Genomic DNA, 18,125 nt, shown 5'->3' with positions numbered 1-18,125 from the left:
CCTGGGGTGCAGGCTGGTGGAGAACTTCTGTCTTCTTCAGACTAACTTCTAGGCCGAATAGCTTGGCAGCCTCTGCAAAGCAGGACGTCATATGCTGCAGAGCTGATACCGAGTGGGAGACGAGTGCAGCATCATCAGCAAACAGTAGCTCTCGGATGAGTTTTTCCATTGTCTTGGAGTGTGCCTTTAGTCGCCTCAGGTTGAACAGGCTGCCATCGGTGCGATAGCGGATGTAGACACCATCGTCCTCATCTAGATCTACTGCGGCTCTTTGAAGCATCATGCTAAAGAAGATCGTAAAGAGAGTTGGCGCAAGAACGCAGCCTTGCTTTACACCTGTGCCTATTGGGAAGGGCTCCGAGAGGTCGTTGCAGTGTCTGACTTGGCCTCGCTGGTCTTCGTGTAGCTGGATGATCATGCTGAGGAACCTTGGGGGACATCCTAAACGTTCCAAGATTTGCCACAGGCCTTTCCTGCTAACGGTATCGAAAGCTTTGGTAAGGTCGACAAAAGTCACATACAGACCCTTGTTCTGTTCCCTGCATTTCTCTTGGAGCTGCCTGAGAACAAATACCATGTCGGTGGTGCTCCTGTTAGCTCTGAAGCCGCACTGGCTCTCTGGGAGGAGTTCTTCTGCAATGGTGGGCACCAGTCTGTTCAGGAGTATTCTGGCAAGGATTTTGCCTGCGATGGAGAGCAGGGTTATCCCCCGGTAGTTGGAGCAGTCTGACTTTTCCCCTTTGTTCTTGTATAGGGTGATGATGATTGCATCGCGAAAGTCCTGTGGTAATTTGCCTTGTTCCCAGCAGGTGACAAGTACTTTGTGAAGTGAGCTATGTAGTACTGTGCCCCCATGCTTCCAGATCTCTGGTGGAATTCCATCAACTCCTGCTGCCTTGCCACTTTTCAGTTGCTTGATGGCTTTAACAGTCTCTTCTAGGGTGGGGATCTCATCCAACTCTGTTTTCACCGGTTGAAGTGGGGTGAGGTGGATTGCTGAATCTTGAACTACGCGGTTGGCACTGAAGAGAACCTGAAAATACTCCGACCACCGGTTCAGTATGGATGCCTTGTCTGTGAGGAGCACTTGGCCGTCTGCACTATGCAAGGGACTCTGAGCCTGATAAGATGGACCATATACTGCCTTCAGGGCTTCGTAGAACCCTCTTAAATCACCAGTGTCTGCACACAGCTGGGTTCTCTCTGCAAGCTTGGTCCACCACTCGTTCTGAATGTCTCGAAGCTTGCGCTGGAGGTTGCTACATGCAGCGCGAAAGGTTGCTTTTTTCCCAGGACAGGAGGGCTGAGCAAGATGTGCTTGGTAGGCAGATCTCTTTTTTGCCAGTAATTCTTGGATCTCTTGATTGTTCTCATCAAACCAGTCCTTGTTCTTCCTTGTGGAGAACCCGAGGACTTCTTCAGAGATCTGCAGGACGGTAGTTTTTAGGTGTTCCCAGAGTGCTTCTGGAGAAGGGTCTGTGGGGCAACTGAGGTCCTCAATTCTTGACTGGAGTTTTGCCTGGAAGGCAGCTTTAACTTCGGCTGACTGGAGGCTGCCAACCTGAAACTTCCTCCGAGGGATACCTCCTCTCCTGGGTGTGGGTTTAAAGTGAAGACGGAGATTGCAGCGTACAAGACGATGATCCGTATGACATTCTGCGCTGGGCATTACTCGGGTGTGTAAGACATCTCGAAGGTCTCTCTGGCGCACCAGAATGTAGTCGATAAGGTGCCAATGCTTGGACCGTGGGTGCATCCAGGTTGTCTTCAGACTGTTCTTCTGCTGGAAGATAGTGTTGGTGATGGTGAGCTGGTGCTCCATGCAGAATTCTAGCAGGAGGCGCCCGTTGTCATTGCAGTTGCCAATGCCGTGTTTGCCAAGTACTCCTTTCCAGGCTTCCGAGTCTTTACCTACTCTGGCATTGAAGTCGCCAAGGATGATCACCTTGTCCTCTGTAGGGGTCTTCCGTACGAGGTTGCGTAGATCAGCATAGAACTTGTTCTTTTCTGCAGGATCTGCTTGAAGGGTTGGGGCATACACACTGAAGAGTGTTGCATGCTGCTTGTTTTGAAGTGGGAGGCGCATGGACATGATGCGATCTGAGTGACCTGTTGGCAGGTTTTCGAGTTTGGAGGCAATGGAGTTCCTGACCATGAAGCCAACGCCAGAAAGGCGGCTCTCAGCCTTTGACTTACCCGACCAGTAGAGGGTATAGCCAGCACCGTGTTCTTGAAGACTACCTTCCTCAGGGAAACGGACCTCACTGAGAGCTGCTATGTCGATATTCAACCTGAGAAGTTCGTGGGCAACTAGAGCAGAGCGTCGTTCAGGGCGACCACTGCCTACTGTGTCAAGCATGGTTCTGATGTTCCAACACGCAAGCTTTAGTCTTTGCACACTTTGTGAGGCAGGTGCATGCCTTTTCTTTGTTGTTATTTTTCGACCGCAAGTAAGGATGCCCGTTGACCGCGGCTAGCCAACTGGGGTGGGGGAGACGAGCTTTGTTTAGGCCACCTTTTCTAGGCCCCTCTCCGTGTGGAGCAAGCAGTGCTGTCCCTAGATAAGGCTGCTTGGTCGTTCAGGGTGCTGCCGAAAGATGCTTTCGTCTCCGGGTTAGCATCAGGCGACCAATATCCTGAACCGCCTACATGCAGGATCGGGACTGCGGCTTCCAGTGGCACCTTCCACCTGCCGTTTCGCCCCTTGCCTATCGCTGCAGGACTTGATGCGTTGTGGATATGCCCTTCAGGCCTGCGCAGAGGAATTTTTTAGGTGAAGCGCAGTGTGCGCGGTACTGGCTCCACCCTTTCACCTGGGGGTCATCTGCCATGGCCCAGTAAGCCGGGACGCCGGCAGTGAGTCCTCCAGGTGGTAGGTGTTACATTAACGAGCTCTATCTGCCCGGGTTTGATGTTAGAGTTTTCCTTCTCTTAGGCTGACGAAGTTGGTGGGCCCAGCCTGCCCATCCGGTTATACTGCCGGACAATTCGGTCGCACCATGACGTAGCAAACTCTGTGAAAACGGGGGGGACCAGCGAGAAGGTGTTGCTACGGATGCAGTAATGCAGGAGAGGCCATTGCAGTGACCATCTGCCAGGCATAGCCAGACAGTGACCACGCGGCATTCACTACACCGGGAGAGGAGAGGCTATGTATTGCGCATGCACTTTCCCTGGGGGGGTAGGATTCCCAGAGGGAGCCCACCCCCCACCACCACCCACAGGGCTACTTACCTGAATATAGGAAGTAGAGATTGGGGGGAGGGGGGGCTGGTTAGTAAAAGGAATGACAGTAATGGCCCCTGGGTACAAAGGGAGGTGCCTGAAGTCCATTGGCTATAATGGGAGCTAAGAATGCTAGCTGACTTGAATGGGCTGCACAGTACGGGAACCAGAGCAATGAGGAACCTTTTAGAGCAATGCTTCAGCGGGGAGGGCAGGATATAGATTAAATATTATTATTATTATTATTAATGTGTCTTGTTCCAGGGACTGCTTTTCCAGTCCCACTCCAGTTTATCAATTTACCTGGGAAAGCTTGGCAGGCAGAATGTCCCTGGTTCAGTCCCCAGCATCTCCAGTTAAATAAATCAGGTAGGAGATGATGTGAAAGACTTCAGTATGAGACCCTGGAGAACTGCTCCCTATCTGAGTACACAATAATGACTTTGACAGACCAATGGTCTGATTCAGTATGTAAAGCAGCTTATGAACATATGAAGCTGCCTTATACTGAATCAGACCCTCGGTCCATCAAAGTCAGTATTGTCTACTCAGACTGGCAGCGGCTCTCCAGGGTCTCAAGCTGAGCTTTTTCATGCCTATTTGCCTGGACCCTTTTTTGGAGATGCCAGGGATTGAACCTGGGACCTTCTGCTTCCCAAGCAGATGCTCTACCACTGTGCCACCGTCCCTCCCCCGGAAAGTGGATGGTGAGAAGGTTTTCCTTCTCCCATAATACCAGTGTTCATAATACCATATGAAGCTGCCGTATACTGAATCAGACCCTCGGTCCATCAAAGTCAGTATTGTCTACTCAGACCGGCAGCGGCTCTCCAGGGTCTTAAGCTGAGCTTTTTCATGCCTATTTGCCTGGACCCTTTTTAGTTGGAGATGCTGGGGATTGAACCTGGGACCTTCTGCTTATCAAGCAGATGCTGTACCACTGAGCCACTGTCCCTGCCTAGCTTTATGTGTTCATGTGATTTTGAGACTAGACCTTTGTAGGGTTGCTAGGCGCCCCCTGGCCACGGGCAGAAGATGAGGGGTAGAGTTGCTGGCGATGTTCCAAAGTTGTGAGCTACTGCATAAATTAGTTTGCTCTGGGGCCATTTTTCCTGAGCTAAGACAAAAATGTGTGAGCTGGAGGCTAAAAAACTGAGCTAGCTCACACTAACTCAGCTTAGAGGGAACATTGGTTGTTTGATGTTGGGAGATTTGGGAATGGAGCATGGGGAGTACAGGGACCTCAGCAGGAGACAATGCCACAAAGTCTACCCTCTAAAATCATCCATTTTCTCCATTGCAACTGATCTCTATAGTATGGAGACGAGCTGTAAATATGGGGGATCTCCAGTTCCTCCTGGAGGCTGGCATCCCTAGACCATTGTAATGTCCTCTACATGGGACTGTCCTTCAAAGCAATTCGGAAACTTCCGTTGGTTCAAAAGGGACAGAACATAAAATGGCCAGTATTGTAATGCCCTTGTATAGATCTGTGGTGCAGTTTCCTTTGGAATACCATGTATAATATCTCAAAAAAATATTGCAGAGCCAGAAAAAATACATAATGCAACCAATATGATTGTATCCAGCCCACCAAGAGCTCATTTGCATATTAGGCCATACCCCCTGACATCACCATTGGTCCACACAGGGCTTTTTTGTAGAAAAAGCCCAGCAGGAACTCATTTGCATATGAGGCCACAGCCCTGATGCCAGTCCAGCCACAACTGCATTCTTGTGCGTTGCTGCTCAACCCCCCCCTCTCTGGATTATATGGTTGAAGTATTTAATTTCCACTAAGAGGAAAGGCTGAACAGTATGTGCTTTGGAGAAAGACAACAGAAGTTTATAAAATTATGCAGTGGATCAAGAAAGCAGATAGAACTTTTTCTTCCTTTCCAATAATAATAGAACCTAGGGGCATCCGATGAATGAGTAATAGATTCAGGACAGAATAAGAAAATTCTTCTTCAAGTCAATGTGCAATTAAATTGTAGGATTAACAGCCAATGGACATGGTATTGACCAAAAGCAGAGATAAGGATTGGACAGATCCATGGAAGATAAATTCATCAATGACTATTAGTTATACAGTGTGTGAATGGAACATCTACATCCAGAGGCAGTAAGCCTCTGAAACCCAAGAGGTGCCAGCAGGAGAAGACCTTTGTCTCTACTGCTTGCTTGTTGACTCTCTATGGCTGATAGTTGGCTATTGTTTGAAACAGGATGTTGTATGAGATGGAACTCTGGTCTGATCCGCAGGGTGGTTATGATCTTAACTTTTATGTGGGTGGTCTCCTCCTATTGGGAAAATGAATGTTGGTTTGTGGCTGGTGGGGTGTCCGAAGGTCATAGCTTAGGTCATCAACTGTCTTAAAACTGGGTTGATTCAATATTCCTAAGTAAAATGAGCAAATCTAGCTTAGCAACAGTTGTTGGAAAGGGACATAACTTTCATTGGAGGGGAAGGTGCTGTCAGTCCATTATGACAGAAGCTTCGCAACACTGATACTATCTAAGCATGGGCAGGATTCTCACTCTTAGGGCATCACTTCAGAAGATCTAAAGCCTTAGCAGCACTGTGGAAGTGGCGTGATGAATCCAGCAGTTTCACAGCCCACTAAGAATGAGAGCTCCACCCTCGGTAAAGTAGCTGCCCACATCCCTGACCTCATTGTGTATGGTGATTTCTCACAGGATTTGCCCTTCATTGAAACTTTTGATGGAGTTCTCCTCTTCATAGACATTTCAGGTAGGCAAAGGGCAAACTGATGCTGAGATGTGAATGTGTGTGGATTTTAAGGGCACCTGAGTATAATAAATGAAGAGGACTGAGATGTCCATACTTACAGGTTACCAGCAGTGTTCCCCCTAAGCTGAGTTAGCATGGAGCTAGCTCACAGATTTTTAGCCTCCAGCTCACGTATTTTTGTCTTAGCTCAGGAATGATGACCCCTAGGGGTTTTTTTGTAGAAAAAACCAGCAGGAACTCATTTGCATATTATGCCACACACCCTGACACCACCATTGTTTTGCACAGGGAATTTAGTAGAAAAAGCCCAGCAGGAACTTATTTGCATATTTGGCCACACGTCCTGACTCCAAGCAAGCCGGAATTGCATTCCTGTGTGTTCCTGCTCAAAAAGAAAAAAAAGCCCTGTGATCCTAGAGCATACTAATTTATGTAGTAGCTCACAACTTTAATGCCAGTAGTTCACAAAGTAGAATTTTTGCTCACAAGACTCTGCAGCTTAGAGGGAACATTGGTAACCAGGACTTTTTTTTTTTTTTTTTAGCAGGAACGCAGTTCCGGGTGTTTTGGTGTCAGGAGATGTGGCCTGATATGCAGATGAGTTCCTACTGGGCTTCTTGTACAAAAAAGAGCTTGCATCTAGACCCAGAATTCAATAAAGATTGTCTTCTCTAAACTAATGATTCGTACAAAGTTCAATGTGAGATATTCTCTGCGCTAACAGCAAAATAAACAGTTGGGCTCACAGGAATTTTATTTCTAGAAATCTTAACAGTGAAATCCTAAAGGCAATTTTTTTTCCTCCAGGTGGCTGGCAATTCTAGAAGTTGTCCAGTAAGTAGAGACCACTGCCCCTACTCTGGGTGGCTCAGTTGTGCATCTTTTGTCATCCATACAGGGGGGAGCCAATGCACTAATGACAATGGTGGACTCTGCAAAGCATAGAGTTCCTAACCTCCAGGTGGTGCCTGGAGATCTCCTGGAATTACAACTGATCTCCAGCAACAGAGATCAGTTCACCTGTAGAAAATGGCCGCTTCGGAAGGGGGATTCTATGACATTATACCCCACTGAAGTCCCTCTGCTCTTCAACATGCCCCCCCCCACACACACACTTAGGCTCCATCCCCAAGATCTCCAGGTATTTCCCAGCCCAGAGCTGGCAACCGTTTGAGAAGGGAGACCAGTTGGAAATAGGGTTGTCAGCTTCCTGGAGGGAAAAAAAACCCTTTACCATTAATAGATGCCTTTAAAAAGGTAGTCCCCTGTGCAAGCAGCAGTCATTTCCGACTCTGGAGTGATGTCACATCACGATGTTTTCATGGCAGACTTTTTATGGGGCACTTTGCCATTGCCCCGTGGCGCAGAGTGGTAAAGCAGCAGTACTGCAGCACTGTGATCTGAACTCTCTGCTAACAACCTGAGTTCGATTCTGGTGGAAGCTGGATTTAGGTAGCTGGCCCAAGGTTGACTCAGCCTTCCATCCTTCCGAGGTCGGTAAAATGAGTACCCAGCTTGCTGGGGAGAAAGTGTTAAAAGACTGGGGAAGGCAATGGCAAACCACCATGTAAAAAGTGTGCTGTGAAAACGTGAAAGCAACGTCACCCCAGAGTTGGAAACGACTGGTGCTTGCACAGGGAACCTTTCCTTTCCTTTCCTTTCCTTTGCCATTGCCTTCCCCAGTCATCTACACTTTCTCCCCAGCAAGCTGGGTACACATTTTACCAACCTCGGAAGGATGGAAGGCTGAGTCAACCTTGAGCCGGCTACACCTGAACCTAGCTTCTGCCAGGATTGAACTCAGGTAGTGAGCAGAGAGCTCAGACTGCAGTACTGCAGCTTTACCACTCTGTGCCTTGGGGCTCTAATAGATGCTTAATGGGCTACTATTTACTAGATAATGTTATTTAGTTCCATATCATAAAAAAATTTCAGCTGCTCTTTTCCAGATATTAAGACATGGGACACTTATTTCCAGGCTGCTGGCAACCATAATGGGTAATCCCAAAACCTCTGTATTTAGGATTTTCTAAATAGGGGTTTCTCCTTGATTTTTATTGGTTGTAATTTTTTTTTATTTTTTCCCCATGTATAATTTTTAATTTTTTTTAAATAAAAACAAACTTTATTTATTCATAAAGCATCATAGCAATGAAAAGAGAAAATGCAGTAGAACAACCCAAAAAGGGGCAAATGTGTAAAAAACAAGCATACAAATATAATAACCATGAGTGAAAAAAAGGTATACTGATACAAATATCAATGTATTAACCTGTGATTACCAACCATTAACCGATTTAAGGAGCCGTAAGAATAAATATATACCTAAAAAATAAGAGACCTTAAACTCAGTAGTAGGAGATCCTGAGCAAAAAAATAATACTAATTGAAAATTAAATTAAAAATATAGCCAAGAATGATAAGTGATGTTAGATGGAAGAAAATTATATCTAGACATAAAATCCAAAACCGGAGCCCATGTAGAAACAAATTTGCTATATCCAGAATGAGCAGAATGCACAATTGTTGAGATTTTCTGCCTAGCTAATTGACCCTAGACTTTGTCAAACCAGGCTTGTCAATTTGGAGGGAAAGAAGATTTCCAGACTGATATGATTGTGAGACATGCAGCAGCTAGTAGAATGCGAATAAAATTTTTATGATGAATATTTGAGGTTAACTCATCCCACAGATCTAACAGCAGAAGTTCTGGTGACATTTGTAAGGATTGTGATGTAATAAGTGAGATTTGTTTCAAAACATCAAGCCAGAATTGTTGAATGAGAGACATTCCTATCAACAGTGAAAATAAGTGCCTACAAGTCCCCAGTTTTTCCAGCAGTATGAATTGAGACAAGGACTGATCTGATGTAGTTTCCTAAGGGAATAATACCAGCGTGACATGATCTTGAAAAGTTGCATCCTAATATTAAGAACAGACGAAGAGTTTGTTGGAGAGCTCCAAATTTTTAGCCATGAGGTAGAAGAGATGGTTTTGTTAAGATCTTCTTCCCCAGCTCTTTGATAACGTAATGGAGAGGAATCTAGACCAATCAAAGTTTTATGAAGTTTTGCCAGAAGACCTATTATAGATGTGGAGGAATCCTGAAGGATCAATTCAAAGCTTGTAAAAGGTCTACTGAAAGTTCCTGATCTCAAAAGATTTTCAATCATATTTCTCAGTTGTAGAAAGTGAAACCAGAGGCCTATCAAAATAAGATTTCACTCTCATTCTCCCATTAAGCATTAAGTCTACAGGACGAGAAATACCAGCTTTATGCCTGGAAGATAGTTAAGAGACAATGTACGTCGTACTATAGATATCATCAGTTATAGTAAAAGCCTTCAAACTGACATGCTGATTTTGGGGATAGATTTCGAAAAAGCCTTTGATTCCTTAGAAGTCCCTTACTTGTTATCTCTACTTCAAAAATGGGTTTTGGCCCAAACTTCTTATGTTCTCTCAGTTCAATCTATGCTGAACCCAAGTCCATGGTAAGGGTGAACAGTTCAACTCTCTGGACTTCTATCCAACTAGGGGAGCTCGGCAAGGTTGTCCTCTCTCACTCCTCTTTGCTTTGGCCATTGAACCAAACCTCTCCTCAGGGAGCATGTGCTGAATAAGGATTGTGTATTTTGAGCTGAGGAGAGGTTTGTGAATGTATGAGTTTGTTATAGTTTGTTAAGGAATAATCCCTGAGGAAGCTGTGAACGTGAAACACTGTCACAAGCCGGTGGAGGTGTCAGGGTGGGGCTGCTTTGGCAGCTCATGAAGGATTTTGCTTCTGCAGCCTTTGGAAGAACATTGCTACATTGAATTCTAAGTGACCTGGATTTACTTCCTACAAGAGCTACTGAACTGGATTTCCTATCGGGTTTATGGATGCAATATCTGAAACTGGACTGGATTTTTGAACTGGGGGAAAAAAAAAACCTGGAGGGAAGTTATTTATATACACGGTGAATTATGTTGAGTGCTGGATGTTTATGAATTCTGTGTAAATCTTGTTGATTGTATAGTGTGAATTCTAATGTATATTATATTAATTTCTCTGATGTGTATATTTCAACAATTTGAATACTGGCTTGCACAGTTTATTTTTTTCACTACAGTAAATTGTCAGCCTGAAGTATGCTAACAAGGTCATTTAAGGAATCGGAGGACAGCAGTTACAGTGCCTTTGTGCATTCAACCTTAGGGACCATCTCTCCCCACATATTCCCCAGAGGGTACTGAGATCTGGATCACAAAATCTATTAGAGATCCCCGGGCCGAGGGAGGCAAGATTGAAGGCTACCAGAGAACGAGCCTTCTCTATTGCTGCCCTCCACTGGTGGAACCAACTCCCTGATGATGACCTTCCCCAATTCCGCAAGGCTTGTAAAACAACACTTTTTTGAATGGCCTTCAACTAAAGTACAGAGCTGCTTAACATCATGGTATGGAACTTAGCACCAAAACTGTTTTTAAAATCTGTTCAATATTTAAAGTGTAATTGTTAATTTTAATTGATCTTACTGTAATTGTTTTTATTGCTTTATGGTTTTATTGTTTTATTGTGGATATTTAATGTTGTTGTTAGCTGCCCTGAGCCTGCTTCGGCAGGGAGGGCAGGATATAAATGTGAAAAATAAATAAATTCAAAGACCCTCAACTTGGGTATCAGAACAGTAGCTCCGCTCCATCCCTGTGCTCTTGCTATGGTTGCCAATTCTGGATTGTGAAATTTGTGGTGATTTGGTGGTAGATACTGGGGAAAGCAGGGTTTTGGGACTGGAGGGACTTTGGTGGGGTATAATGTCATAGAGATTTAAGGTTGCCGGGTTCAGCTGGGGGAAGGTTGGGAGCAGAGATGTAGAGGGGGCATGCAACATTAGTGACATCAACAACATCACAGGATCATTTCTGAAGAAACCCCAGAAGTGACATAGGACTGCTGTAGGAAACTCCAGATCCCTACATCACTTCTGGGTTTTTCCCAGAAATGACATAGTGACAATGGTGATGTCGCTGCTTTCTTTAAAAAAAATTCTCCCACTCTTGTAGGCAAAGAGGGCTGCCAGCAAGGGATCTGCTACTGTTATGTAGAGAGCCCAAGGTCCACCTGTGGGGACGGTGGGATAGAAATACTAAATAAATAAATACTAGACATCCTGCTCAAAAGGGCAACCCACTCTTCCCATTTTCTGACTTCAGCTGCAGAATTCATATTTCCTATAATTAGTGACAAATGCTTATGCCTGTTAAAGGTTTCACAGCACTAACTGAAAAATACGGCACAAACACCAACTTCGAGAGTGGCGCTGACCAGCTGACCCAAACACTGAATCGATATGTGGGTGACATCGTGGAGGGTGAGTATGGCTGCAGTGCACTCAGTCTGTCCCAAGAAGAGCATACTTTTTCTCCTTCATAGAGTTTCCCTGGTGGGGCAGGTGCTTACAACACAACACTACATTGTTGTAGGGGAAAGTATCTCATTTCATCAGGTCCATGGTCATACTGTTTGTAGTGCTGCCTGAAAAGTGATTACTCTCCAGACAGCTCTACAACGTAGAGATTCACTGAGCGATAAATTACTATATGACAAGATCTCCTGTCTCTAAGATGGGAATTGTGATACCCAAGCTCACAGGATTGCTATGAGGTAAGATAAGACAGGCTTGAGAGAGTGACTGGTCTAAGCAATTCACTGAGTTTCGTGGCTCAGTGGTGATTTAAACCCAGGACATCAGCCTGATTATAACTACACCACACTGACACTTGGATCCTTCTGAAAATTACCACCTACTGAAGGATCTCCTACTGAAGGAAGAGTGTGATTTTCCTCCCTTCCCTTCCTAACCCCCAAAATTTGCTGGGGGAGAATGAAATCAGCAAAAATCTCCCCCTTCCACCAGTGGAATCCAACCCTGGCGTAGATGCATGTTGGCATATATTGGCTAGTGCCTGTGACATCAGTGGTGGCATCATATCTATGCCTTCTCCTCGTTGCCACTGTTCCCTCTCCACTTCCACCAGTGTTCAGTTTCCAAATACGAGACTTGCTTAACTAACACACTGTTTTCTGTTATCTTGGTTGTTATAATAAAATACATTATATGACTTGTTTTTAACCTTAGAGGTCCTGAAGCCCAAGAGCGTGCTAATATCTATTTCCTCATGTGCTCAGAGTTGTGTTCTTTTTCCATTATCACTGTAGAAGACTGTATTGTGACACTGAAATTGTTTTAGATGAGGATTCAAATACCAGTTCACCTAGAGATTCACTGAGAGATAAATTACTATATGGCAAGATCTCCTGTCTCTAAATTTAAGATGGGAATCATAATACTCAAGCTCACAGGATTGCTGTGAGGCTGATTGACATGAGGATTTAAAGCACTTTGGATGCCTGAATGGACTATTAAAAATGTAAGGATAAGTTTCTCCCCTAATTCAGTGCAAGCTTTTTTTCTTGTTTCTCTTTCATCAACAGAGGTGTTGGTTTTCGGAGGCGACATATTGAACTTTGCAGGTACAGAATGTGGAGAAAAGGTGTTAAAAAGCTGGGAGGGTTCAGGGTATAAATCCCGTAAAGAAATGTAAATGAACAAATAATAAATTATCATGCAGTTAAGCGGGGGGTGGGGTGTGATAGCCTAGTTGAGTTTGAAAATGGAGCCTAGTAGATTTCATGTGACTCTGTCAACTCAGTTAAATTGTGTGAATGCCAAAAGCTAGCCCTTTAGCCCACAGATACCCAATCAGCATTAAGTGTTAATTAGTATGAAATTATGTATTACCTTTAAGTGTGTTCTACAAGTATCATGTTGGGTTCTTTCCCCCAGTAAGGGCCAAAGTCATTAAGACCAATTTCAATTCCATCTCCTCAGGGGATGTTTAGCATTCCTCTTATACCACATGGCACCTGAAGCAGACAGAGTCTAAGGGTTGCCCTAAAAGAGGCAGTAGCTCAGTGGTAGAGAGGAGGGGAAGGCAGGGCTGGGCCTCCAGAGCAACTGTGGGGTAGGCAGGAGCCACTGACTGCACTGGCATTCTCTGTAGTAAAATCTTCCTTTGATGTAAAAGTCTCCTTGGGAGTAAAAGCCTGCTGAAAAGGAGACCAAGAGAGCTAGGCATGGCCAAGAAGGAAAGAATCAGCTGGCTGAGATAGGTAGGAAGACTGGAAGGCGGTCAGCCAGCAAGCAAGGCTGGAGCTGTTGGAGTCCCTCCCTGGCACTAGGGAGGCAGCATTCCTGGCCAGGAATAGTGCAGAAAGGCTGCAGTAGTTAGAGGCAAAGGCTAGAGGACCTTGGGAATGGCCCATGCCAGGGAGTGGTCACAGAGCAGGTGGAGGTAGTCATTGGGGAGCTGACCTCCTGACTGGAATCCGGCTGCTAAGCTCAGAAGTTCGTTGTTGAAGATGAATTATACCATTAATCCAGAAATATCCGCTATTCCCTGGTGTTGATTGTCATTGACAGGGCTTTTTTTGTAGCAGGAACTCCATTGCATATTAGGCCACACACCCCTGATGTAGCCAATCCTCCTGGAGCTTACAGTAGGCCCTGTACTAAGAGCCCTGTAAACTCTTGGAGGATTGGATACAGAGGTATGTGGCCTAATATTAAAAGGAGTTCCTGCTACAAAAGAAAAGGAAAGGAAAGGAAGAAAGAAAGAAAGAAAGCCCTGGTCAGGAAGCAATTCCTGTCCCCAGAAACTAGCAGTTCCCCTCCTGTCAGTAAGCAGTTTCCCAAACAAGTAGTCATTTGCAAGGGCTGAGCCAGCTCAGTGGCTAGGAAAGCACCATCTAGCCTGGTCTTTTCCAGGGGTGTTCTGGCCTCCTAGTCTTCGATCGTATTCCCTCTCCCCCTTCTTTTTTTCTTTAAACTGAAAAACCTTTCCCCATTCTTTAGCCTTTCCTCATAGAAAGAGTGCTCCAACCACTTAATCCTCCTTCCCCTAGAAAGTCTGACTGTTTTGCACATGCCTTTAGCCTGGAATGGCAGCTGTACAGCTGTGTAAAAATAGTGTCTGTAAAGAAATGAATGAGTTCTGTCCCCTTTCCCCGCTGTCTGCAGGGGATGCTTTGCTGGCACTCTGGAGAGTCAGCCGTCAGTATATCAATGACATCGTCATTCTGGCCCTGAAATGTAGCATGAGAATCCAGGAAGAGTACGGTGTCCGTGACACAGAAGTGGGGTTGGAGCTGCGAGTGAAAATAGGTACTTGTCTCTTCTTCTAGGACAGAGTCTAGAGAGCCAATTAACCCCAGGGTTATAAGGTTGAGTGTCACCCTCAGCACGTGGTAGGGAAAACAGAGACAGATAGAAGGAAGTCAGGCAACAAGCATTCTCAGCCCCTTGGCTCTACTGTTCCCTTGTTATCTGGGTATCTCATTATGATTAGATGATGGCTTTGCTCAAATATTGCATGAAACCATGGTTTGAGTACGCTCCGTATATCAGGTATCCCCGGCATGGCGCCCATGTGCTCCTGGCGCCCACCAAGTGTTTTTAGAAAGTGGGCGGGGCTTGTTGGTGAGGCTTTTGTTCAGCAGGGCTCCTGATTGGCCACTGGGGATGTGATTAGCTGTGCAGATTAAAAGGCATTCAGTTAAACAGAGTTTATGCCTGAAATGCTGAAAAGTTAGAGTTATGTATAAGCTCACTCCCTGACATTCTGTGGTTGGCTTTGCCTCCTGTGGCAGCCATTTCTTGGTTGTGTCCTTCACCCTGTGTCAGAATTCCAGTGGTGCTGCCAACAGGTTCAAAAAGCTTTGATCTATGATGATTGCCTGAAAACAGGCCAGTCTACAGATAGTTGGGATCTATCAAACTGCAATCTGAGAGTGGGTGATCAACCATTGCTAGTCCTAATTGGGGTTGCCAATCCCAGTTGGGGACAAGGGATCCCCCGGTTTGAAGGCCCTCTCCTCACTTCAGGGTTATCAGAAAGCGGGGGAGGGGGAATGTCTGCCAGGCATTCCATTATTCCCTATGGAGACCAGTCTCCATAGAGTATAATGGAGAATTGATCTTTGGTCTGGGGCTGAGGGGGCCTGTTTTTTGAGGTAGAGGTACTAGATTTTCAGCATAGCACCTGGTGCCTCTCCTCAAAACACCCCCTAAGTTTCAAAAAGATTGGATCAGGAGATCCAATTCTATAAGCTCCCCCAAAAGATGCCCCATTATTTTCAGTGAAGGGAAAGCATTTAAAAGGAGCACGATCCCTTTAAATGTGATGGCCAGAACTTCCTTCAGAGTTCAGTCATGCTTGTCACATCATTGCTTCTGGCTCCACCCCCCAAGCAGGCCTGTAGCTAACCAGGGGCCCATGGGGCCTGGCCCCCCTGACAGTTTTTTTGGGTCTCTCACCCCATCACAGGGCCACTCCTTTCCTTCTCTCTCCTGCACAATTTAAATAATGCATGAGGGGCTCCTGCAAGCCTCTCCCATGTGATATAGATCACACAAGACAAAGACAGATAGCCCCGGATTCTCCAGCTTCCTACTCTCACCCCGCAGCCCCTCCCCCATGGCTCTCTCATGGCCCCCTTCCTCCATGACCCCTAGCTACGGGGCTGCCCCCAAGCCCCAGATATTTCCTGAGTTGGACTTGGCAACGCTAGTCTTAACTATATTTTGGGTGATGTATGAACACAGGCATCCTAGTTTAATCCTGGCTTGTTCCCCCAGCGATGCCATCCAAGGCTACAAAGAGAAGGCAATGAAACTAGCATTTGATGGGGCAAATCAAGATCTTCTGCATAGTCTATGCCTCCTTCCCTCCCCACCGCCCCTGTGGCCTCCATGGCTGCTTGAGAGCTGCCCCTTCCTTTGCAACTCAAATCATAGGAGGGGTGTGCAAAAAAAAAAAAAGGGGGGGCCCACCAATCAGCTGAGGGTGGGAAAAGCCGACAGCTACTTCTGCACACCCCTGAAAGTAAGAAACCCTCAAGCCATGGAACTAATAGAAAGAGACCTTCAAGCTATGGCAGAAGTGGGGAGGGAAGGTCAGTTGGGGGCCTTCAAGTGTCTCCTCCTATCCAGCAAGACTTGGCACCCCAGGTGAACTCCCCCTGTACTGCATCTTGCCATGGCCTCTCCTTGTTTTCCTGGGCTAGACTGCTTCAGTGCCTGCCACCCCATTTCCAAAGTGTTCCACACAATAGCCCTGCTTGCTTTCTCTCAGTGCCTCTTGCTCACAAGGCTAACCTTCCTTTGCACCCAAAATTTGGGGAGGGGGGAACCACGCACTTGCCACTTTGGGCTTTCTTTAGAGAGAAGAAGCTATTGAGGGAGCAGGGGGAAGCCCTTGAAACAACTTATGTAGACAAAGGAGAAAAGTTTTGGTAAGGGTAAGAACATAAGAGAAGCCATGTTGGATCAGGCCACTGGCCCATCCAGTCCAACACTCTGTCACAGTGGACAAAAACCCAGATGCTATCAGGAGATCCACTAGAAGCCCTCCTACGGTTGCCCTTCCCCAAGCACCAAGAGTACAGAGCATCACTGGCCCCAGACAAAGAGTTCCATCTATACCTTGTGGCTAATAGCCACTGATGGACCTCTGCCCCACATGTTTATCCAATCCCCTCTTGAAGCCACCTATGTTTGTTGCTGCCACCACCTCCTGTGGCAGTGAATTCCATGTGTTAATCACTCTTTGGGTTACCTTGGTGTTTTTGCATTTTGTTTGGGGCTTGATGTTTGGAGGAGATTTTACATTTGGAAGCATGGATGGGGCAGGGTGGTAGATGGATCGCTCAACCAATCATCTCTTGAATGTTGTTCAGAGATCCATTCTTGGAAGGCAGTTAATTCTTTTCCCAACTATTCTCCTCCAGACTGCAGAGGAGGAGGCATCCCAGAAAGGAGTTTTTTGCTGAAGGAAGTCAGCCGGAGGTGGTGGTGGGGGGAGGACCCAGCAGACTTAACTTTCACAGTAGCTTTGCCACATTTATTTCATTTGCTTCTTTGTGCTGGTCCTCACGAAGTGCTGAGAAGAGAGGGAGGAGGGGAGGCAGAAGGGCTGGAGCTCCCCCCAGGGCTTTTTGCCTCACACCTGACAGCAAGAGACCCATTGTGGGTGGGAGAGAGCTGGCCGCAGCATCCTAATTTCAGCAACCTAGTTGGTGGATGGAAAATGGGGGAGGAGGCTGGATAGTTCTAATGGGGGGGACAGCCACCCTTTCTAAAAGAGGGAAGTGATTGATGCACTGTTTGCAAAGTCTAGGATGATGCATATGCGACATGCAGCAGTAGCCTGGAGAATCTCTGAGTTAATTAAGTTAATTTTAATTAAAATAACAAGTGCCCCCAAGGAATTTAAAAGACCCCCCCAACTTAAAAATTTCTAGCTGCGGGGCCAACTGAGCCTCTCATTCCTTCTAATAGTAAATGATAGTTGAGAATCTATCAATATAGCAGTAAATTTGCTCCATCTGCCGCATATGTTTGGGGAATTTACCAAGTTTACAGAAAAATATTGCTTTGTAAATTCTTTAAAAAGGGAAGATTCTCACCCCCTAAATGGTCTGAGGAGGACCGAACATTGTCTAGAACCATGGAACTCTGAGGGTAGTTGAATATCAATTAAAAGTCAGAGAGGAGGAAAACATAAAGGGCAGACCTGCTCATGTCCAAAGGGCCTTCGAGCTCAGGGTGTGGTTTGAAGGCACATGTTAGAGCAGATACTTTTTAAAAAGATTCTTATGAGGCGCTCAGTTTCCACAGGGATTATGTTTCCTGTCTTGCCCAGGAGTATCTGCAGGCCACATGTCAAAAGTTGTTGTTGGAGATAACAGGCACCAATATTTCCTGGTAATTGGCCGGGCAGTGGATGAAGTGCGATTGGCTCAGAACCTAGCACAACCAGGTGAAATTATTCTGTCGCCAAATGGCTGGGAGCTCTGTCACCGGAAACTCGTTGAGATCCAAAAGATTCCTAATGAACGAGCTGTCAAGGTGAGCACATGGTGTTGCGGACTGTTGTGGGAAGCACTCCCCGCTGGGATGATTGTGTTTCACTTCTGGATCAAACTTTTAAAAGAGTATGACAGAATCTGTGATAAGAACATGGCTGAGTTCAAAGTACCAATGGAAGTAACTGTAGCCAGCATGAGATCCCACCTGTCCTGAGGAGACCAGAATATGGGAA

At 45.9% G+C, this 18,125-nt stretch overlaps 1 protein-coding gene across 1 annotated transcript in view; it reads left to right on the top strand.

Moving 5' to 3' along the window:
• The first annotated feature begins 5,621 nt into the window (after positions 1–5,621).
• LOC132567373 (adenylate cyclase type 10-like) overlaps positions 5,622–18,125 on the top strand; it is a 94,534-nt gene continuing 82,030 nt past the window's right edge. Inside the window, exons 1-5 of the mRNA XM_060233047.1 lie at positions 5,622–5,980; positions 11,231–11,335; positions 12,460–12,498; positions 14,045–14,188; positions 17,727–17,932. Of these exons, the coding sequence (XP_060089030.1) occupies positions 5,824–5,980; positions 11,231–11,335; positions 12,460–12,498; positions 14,045–14,188; positions 17,727–17,932 (651 nt within the window). The 5' untranslated portion in view covers positions 5,622–5,823. The remainder of the gene's footprint in view (positions 5,981–11,230; positions 11,336–12,459; positions 12,499–14,044; positions 14,189–17,726; positions 17,933–18,125) is intronic.

Source organism: Heteronotia binoei, chromosome 2, assembly GCF_032191835.1.
Source record: "Heteronotia binoei isolate CCM8104 ecotype False Entrance Well chromosome 2, APGP_CSIRO_Hbin_v1, whole genome shotgun sequence".
Classification (NCBI taxonomy): domain Eukaryota; kingdom Metazoa; phylum Chordata; class Lepidosauria; order Squamata; family Gekkonidae; genus Heteronotia; species Heteronotia binoei.
The sequence above is the reverse complement of the archived record's forward strand: the minus strand, read 5'-3'. Positions and strand labels throughout refer to the sequence as shown.